The 7,239-nt window shown below is 44.0% G+C and overlaps 1 protein-coding gene across 1 annotated transcript in view; it reads left to right on the plus strand.

Moving 5' to 3' along the window:
* The first annotated feature begins 1,165 nt into the window (after positions 1-1,165).
* COPS8 (COP9 signalosome subunit 8) overlaps positions 1,166-7,239 on the plus strand; it is a 13,233-nt gene continuing 7,159 nt past the window's right edge. Inside the window, exons 1-4 of the mRNA XM_010862046.1 lie at positions 1,166-1,334; positions 3,129-3,199; positions 4,519-4,567; positions 5,722-5,854. Coding sequence (XP_010860348.1) covers positions 1,257-1,334; positions 3,129-3,199; positions 4,519-4,567; positions 5,722-5,854 — 331 coding nt within the window. The 5' untranslated portion in view covers positions 1,166-1,256. The remainder of the gene's footprint in view (positions 1,335-3,128; positions 3,200-4,518; positions 4,568-5,721; positions 5,855-7,239) is intronic.

Raw genomic sequence — 7,239 nt, forward strand, 5'->3', positions numbered from 1 at the left:
GACTGATCTGAATTGAACTGAATCTTTTGATGTTCAGACCACCTACCCTTTGTTGTAAGACTTCTGTATAACCTGACTCCTCCCTGCCCTGCTCTTTAGAGCAGTTCTCTTAGGACTACTTGAAAACACAACTCTCAACTTTTAAAGTTGTGGCTATTTTTTTTAAGCCAACACAAGCAATGTCAAACACTGGAGTTTAGGGATTTGCTGTTATTTTTATCATTTTCAGAAGAATAACGAGATCTGATCATGTTTCTGAAAATCTCATTTCGGCTGCAGTGGCCGCGTGGGGAGGGCAGTGCGACTGGAAGTCTACAGAATACTGCACCTTAGGGTTCGAAGGTCCAAGCCAGAGAAGCTCCACCTGGAGGCAAAAACGTGGGGGCCTGCAGGAGGGGAGCCCGGCAGGCAGAACTACAGCGCCTTCACTGCTGTGGGAGGGCTGCTGAAGGAGCAGGTGTAGGCGGAAACAAAAGTTAGTTTAAACGTTTAAGTTTGCAAGGTCTCAAAGTAGACTTTAAAAAGTCTTCAGTTCAGTTCAGCTCAGTCGCTCAGTCGTGTCCGACTCTGCGACCCCATGGACTGCAGCATGCCAGGCCTCCCTGTCCATCACCAACTCCCAGAGTTTACCCAAACTCATGTCCGTGGAGTCAGTGATGCCACCCAACCAACTAATCCTCTGTCGTCCCCTTTTCCTCCTGCCTTTGATCTTTCCCAGCACCAGGGTCTTTTCCAGTGACTCAGTTCTTCGCATCAGGTGGCCAAAGTATTGGAGTTTCAGCTTCAGCATCAGTCCTTCCAATGAATATTCAGAACTGATTTCCTTTTAGGATGGACTGGTTGGATCTCCTTACAGCCCAAGGGATTCTCAAGAGTATTCTCCAACACCACAGTTCAAAAGCATCAATCCTTCGGCGCTCAGCTTTCTTTACAGTCCAACTCTCACATCCATACACGACCACTGGAAAAACCTCAACTATGCACAGAACTCCTCCCGCCCAGCCTTTGCCATGTGCTGGGACCGCGGCTCCCAGAAGCCGGGTCAGTCCTCCAGGGCACCGAGAGGGCGGGTCAGAGCGGCGGCGACCCCGTCCCCGTCGCAGCGACGTCTGATGACGCAGCGGAACCAACGAGGCGCTTGCGCAGGGGCGCTCGGCGGCGCCGTCGGCTTTTACGTCATCGCGGGCGCGACGCCCCGAGGGACAGAGTGGGGCCTGGTTCTGCTGAGGAGGCGCGGCGGGGGACCGGCTTGGAAAATGCCAGTGGCGGTGATGGCGGAAAGTTCCTTTAGTTTCAAAAAGTTGCTGGATCAGTGCGAGAACCAGGAGCTCGAGGTAGCAGTCCGCCTGGTTGGGTCGCGAGGCCTCGGGCGGCCTCGGTCTCCAGGGTAACGGGGCCTGGGGCCCGTGGGGCTCGGGGCCGGCGCCTGGAGGGCGCGGGAGCTGGCGTGAGAATCCCGGGGGGCTGGGCTGAGCGCCCGGGCCTGGTCCCCCCAGACTCACCGGGAGCCTTTCGCTGTTTGTGTTCAGCTAGTGAGTCCGGAACCACTGTGCGTCTTTGCCCCTCACACCCTCCATACGCTTCTGTGCTGGACTAAACGCCTTTCCTCTGCGCTGTGCGGAGAGGTGCAGAAATGTGGGTTTATTAAGACTGTAGTGCAGGCACAGGCACAGACGGAGGTGTGACCGCTGTAGCCTTTGCTTGATTCAGAAAGCCGTTCTTAGTCTCACGTTAGCTCGGAAGCTTGCCGTTTGTCGTGTGTGTGTCTCTCAGTTGCGTCCGACTCGTGTGTGTGGGGTGTGTGTGTGTGTGTGTCGCTCAGTCGTGTCCGACTCGTGTGTGCGCGTGTGTGTGTGGTGTCTGTGTGTGTCGCTCAGTCGTGTCCGACTGATTTGTGTGTGTGTGTGTGGTGTGTGTGTGTCTCTCAGCTGAGTCCGACTTGTGTGTGTGTGTGGGGTGTGTGTGTGTCGCTCAGTCGTGTCCGACTCGTGTGTCCGCGTATGTGTGTGGTATCTGTGTGTGTTGCTCAGTCGTGTCCTACTCGTGTGTGTGTCGTGTGTGTCCTACTCTTGTGTGTGTGTGTGTGTGTCCTACTCGTGTGTGTGGCTCAGGGTGTCCGACTCTTTTGCGTGTGTGTGTGTTGTGTGTTTCACTCAGTCATATCCGAGTCTTGTGTGTGTGTGTGTGGCTTAGTGTGTCCGACTCGTGTGTGTGGTGTGTGTCATTCAGTCGTGCCCGAGTCTTTTGTTCGTGTGTGTGTCCCTCAGTCGTGTCTGACTCTTTTGCACCTGTGTGTGTGGTGTGTGTGTCGCTCAGTTGTGTCCGACTCTTTTGACCCCAGGAGTCCACAGGCTCCTCTGTCCTTGGAATTCTCTGGGGAGGAATACTGGCGTGGGTTGTCATGCCCTCCTCCAGGGGATCTTCCCCACCCAGGGATGGAACCCTGGTCGTTGTCCGCATTGCAGGCAGATTCTTTACTAGTCTGAGCCACCAGGGAAGCCCCTTGTCTTCAGAAGGACAGGTGAACATTGTATCACGCAACTACTAAAGTAATAAGGTTTTTTTCGAGGAAAGGCACTTAATGGCATTTATAGTGTTGATATAAAAAGTTAATTAACCAAAGGAGACAGCTGCCAGAAGCAGCAGCTCTCCAGTAGACACTTTATAGATGTCTTCTGAATGAACTGAAATTGAGTGAGGAGAAGAATGTTTTTGTAACTCAGCTCTTTTGTAACTCAGCTGATGTTTTTCTCTTTATTATGTGTTTACTTAGATATTCAATGTATTTGGTATCATGGGCAGAATTAATCATATTGCTTTAGGAATCTGTTGGAGACATTTCTTACAGTAGTACAACAAAGTAAGAATTTGAAAATTGGGAAAGGGATTGCGTTTAAATATTCTTGTGTATATGAATACATAGAGGCCCAGACAGAGGAGTCGCAGCTGAAGAAAGAGCTAAGTGTAATCTTCTGGGTTTAGTGTCTGATGCTTCCTGCACCGTTTCTCCATCCATAATAACAACTGCTACAAAGTATGCTTACTCTTTAGGTGACTTAAGAAAACACTTTTTAAAATATAAAAGAATAAATGAGGTTTATTTCTCTTTGTTTTTTTTGGCCTTATAGGCTCCAGGAGGAATTGCTACACCCCCAGTGTATGGTCAGCTTCTAGCTTTGTATCTACTCCATAATGACATGTAAGTACCTTCTACCTAAAGCCAAGAGAAGCGTCTTCCTCAGGAAATTATTCTTACATTGAAGTAGTATCACTGAAACATGGGTCCAAGGAGCTTGTTTCATGTATTGAATCATGACTTAAGAAATTATCATTATACAGAGTGAAGTAAGCCAGAAGGAAAAACACCAATACAGTATACTAACACATATATATGGAATTTAGAAAGATGGTAACGATAACCCTGTATACGAGACAGCAAAAGAGACACTGATGTATAGAACAGTCTTATGGACTCTGTGGGAGAGGGAGAGGGTGGGAAGATTTGGGAGAATGGCATTGAAACATGTGAAAAAAAAAAAAAAAGAAATTATCATTAGGCTGAGTTGTTTTAAAATACACCTGTTTTATATATGTCTTCTAAGAAACATTCCAATTTATTATGAGAAACTGCAGTGTCAATAAATTCCTTTAAATCTGTTGATCTTTTTTTCCCTCTGGTTATCAAACCTGTATTTTTTATGACCTCTGTTTATTTAACTTCCCGTGTAATCAGTAGACTAAGAGAAACTAAAAGGGGAAGTTGAGAAAGCCAAAAGGAATTTGTTATCAGTGTATAACATTTCTTGAAAGGTTTTGTTTGTAATTATTCTTAGTTCATGTTCACAGAAGAAAAGTGGGAAAGTATAATTGTGCAAAAAGAGTCCCTTGTAGTGCTGCGTCCCACTGATGGTTGCTGTTAAATTTTGCTTTAAATTCTTCTAAACCTTTTCATTTTGTACCTTTTAAACTAAACCGAGGTTTTCATTACTCATGTGGCATACAAATTATGTTTCCTGTTTTATAATGCTTTCGTCATATGCTTCTTGTCATTCAAGCTTCCAAACTCTTTGAAAAAAGAAAAAGCTGCCTAGAAGTTTTGGTGCCTATATGCTCACTCGTAGGGGGAGAGGTCATGATAAGGAGAAAAGCGTTGTGTACTATGCATATTGTTAGGAATGCTAGGCCTTTGAAAGTGTATGAATTGGTTTATTTTATATATGAATGGTTTAGACAGTTCTATCTAAGTCTTTACATTGTTGCCTCAATTTAAGATATGAATTTTTAAAAAGTTTACTAAAAACGGCAGAATATTAGTTTGATAAAAATATTTCATGTCTTATCTGGAAAACCACTCTTACTTTCCCTGGACAAATTCATGTAAAACTAAATTTCATTTTGTATTGTATAGAGAATTTTAAAGTATACTTCTGTGTGTTTGCAGTGGGATCTAAAATTTTAATTATTTACTGAGGCGATTTTTTAACATTGCTTGTTCTTTCTTGGGGGGATGTAAATTAGGAACAATGCAAGATATCTTTGGAAAAGAATACCACCTGCTATAAAATCTGTAAGTATTCCTCAGAATATCTTACTGCTTCAATATAGTGATGCCATTCACTTAAAAAGCAAAGTTTCTGTTTTCTTTTCCATGTGATTCACGAAAGGTATTAAACTGCCTTTAAATTTAAAGAATAGATCTAGATTCCTCTAATCTTAATTTCCCTTGGATGGAGTAAAAATCTGTGCTCAGCTCCTTCCGATCAGGTTTCCTAACATACTTTATAGGTGTCACTTTACCTGACAAACAACCGGCGTAGTTTAGATAGAAGTTTGGGTTTTGTTTTATTATTTTCTTTTTAACTGATTTGTGCAGTTTTCTAAATGTTATTTATTTTGCAAGTAATATTATTTACAAGAACACTCTTAACAATAATAGTTATTCAGAGCATTAAGATTTTTTTTTTCGGTAACTAGGATTTTAGATTTCTTATTTTTCATGAGAGAGTAGATGAACTCACTTAATAGTTTCTTCCAAGATGGAAAGAAGTAAATTTTTGATTTCTGATGATCCACTGTGTCTCACATAAATGTGAAGTGAGTTTCTTGTATGTTCACAAAACATTAACAAGAATTTACCTAAATCCCTTTCTTCATTATTGATATTCAGCAGCAGACCAGATTAGTATTTGTACTCTTTTTCCTCCACATTCTATTAAGTAAGTTTGGAATGTTTCTCCAGTGTCATTGACTTAAAGGTATAAATTATATGCATAGTTTCAGTGTTATTAGTAGAAATGCTATCCTTCTGCTACATTTTATGACATCTTAGATTGAGAGTCTATATCATTAGCCATTTTGCTATTACTTTTGCCCTTAGGGGTATGTATTTTATGTACATGTATATATAGATGTTAGGTGTTCTATATGTTATATATATGAAATGTAAATAAAACATCTGCTAAAAAAAAGTGTTTTATATAATTCATTCCTAAATTATATGAAATATTTTTGGAATACTTTCGTGTGCCTTAATTTTTTAATAAAAATCTGTATAAAATATGCCAATAAATTGTATAGTAGTAATCAGAGCGTTTAAACACCTTTTTGAAAGTGATTGGGCCGAAGCAGTTACAGCTCTTAAATGCTGCATTATGTTTTAAGCTTCAGTTGTTGGTATATGTGCAGAGTGAGTGTCCTCAAAGGCAGTAACCTTTCTTGCAGGCAAACTCGGAACTTGGGGGAATCTGGTCAGTTGGCCAGCGGATCTGGCAGAGGGACTTCCCCGGGGTCTACAGCACCATCAACGCCCATCAGTGGTCTGAGGCCGTCCAGCCAATCATGGAAGCTCTCAGAGGTAGTGTCCTCTGTGAATAAGAAATGAGACTAGACCTTAAGTGTTGGAGTAACTCAGTGTGTTTGAAAAATAGATATTTTGCTTGGTGAATTGGGGAAGTTTTCAGAATTCTTTTTTAAATTTGCTAAAATTGTGCTTTGATTTCATGTCACTTGAGTTTGTATCAGCAGTTGGTGGCCTTGCTGCCTCTTAATTTAACTCTTGACTGAAGTTGCTTATCAGTAAGAAATGATTTTTCCTACTGAAATGAAATTTTATAATATTCCAGTAAGTTCAAGGGAGTAAGATTTAAACCCCACATATTTGAAAGTAGAGACTGCTATGGACTCTGTGAGCCTCAGCCTTTCATGGACTTTCTTCCACTTCTGAATTTATGACTAATCAATTTAGTATATAGATACTCAAACTTTTCTTTAACCCTTTTTTTTTAATCACAAGTTAATGCAGTGTAGCACAGCAGAACTCTGCCCTGCCCCTCTCTCTCCATTCTCCCACCCCCGTGTTGCTTCCTCTTTTATGTGCTGGTATACCGTCACTTCGTATTGTTGCCTTGTGTCTCTGTTTAATCCCTGCCTTCATTATCCACTCTCCTGCTCTGGAGGGTCAGTGAGCAGGAATTCTTGAATACTGCTCATCACTCTGGCAAGGGATGTCAGCTTTTCAGGGGAGAGAAGGCAAAGATCGCCTCTGAAGTGTACCGCATTCTCGGCGTGGTAACGCAGCACAGTGTGCGTGACAAGCAGGAGAATAGGCTGCCCTGGCGCAGGAGGGGTGGCTTTGGATATTCCCACAGGAAATAACCTTGGTGTCATTGCGTATGTCCTGAGAAATTCAGATCCAGAGCAAGACAGGGAGGGGGTTGAGGAAGTACATCCCCTGCCCTGCGGACCCACGTTCACCCAGCGAGCCCAGGTGCCAAGGCCTGGGTGGCCAGCCTCCCTGGGGTTTAAGGGCAGAGGTGGATTGTGAAGGGCAGCTGGCTCACCTTCCTCTCTGTCTCTAGCACTGGCGTTGGCAGTTCCTGGTAGATCATAGGCACACTGAAGTATTCGTTGAGCAACAGAATAAGCGGTCTCTCAAGGTCTCCCCAAGACTTTGTCCCGGGAAGAACTGCCAGCGATACTAGGTGCCAGCTCAACTTAGTCCACCTTCCTGCTTGTTCTGATGCGTGCCCTCCTGAGGCTGCACATCTCACTGCTGAGGTTCCCGGTGCCCGGCCAGGATGCAGACGTCAGGCTCGTTTGTGCTGAGGGGTTGAAAGCGGCCTGAGGGTCTCGGCCTCTGGCCGGTGCCGTGGTTCACGCAGCCTTTATGCCTGCTGCCTTGCCCTTCCGCTCTGCCTTCCCCTGGGTGTTCCTCTTCTCTCCACTCTGTTTCGGTTTCAT

Source organism: Bison bison, unplaced genomic scaffold (genome assembly GCF_000754665.1).
Source record: "Bison bison bison isolate TAMUID 2011002044 unplaced genomic scaffold, Bison_UMD1.0 scf7180017864475, whole genome shotgun sequence".
Classification (NCBI taxonomy): domain Eukaryota; kingdom Metazoa; phylum Chordata; class Mammalia; order Artiodactyla; family Bovidae; genus Bison; species Bison bison.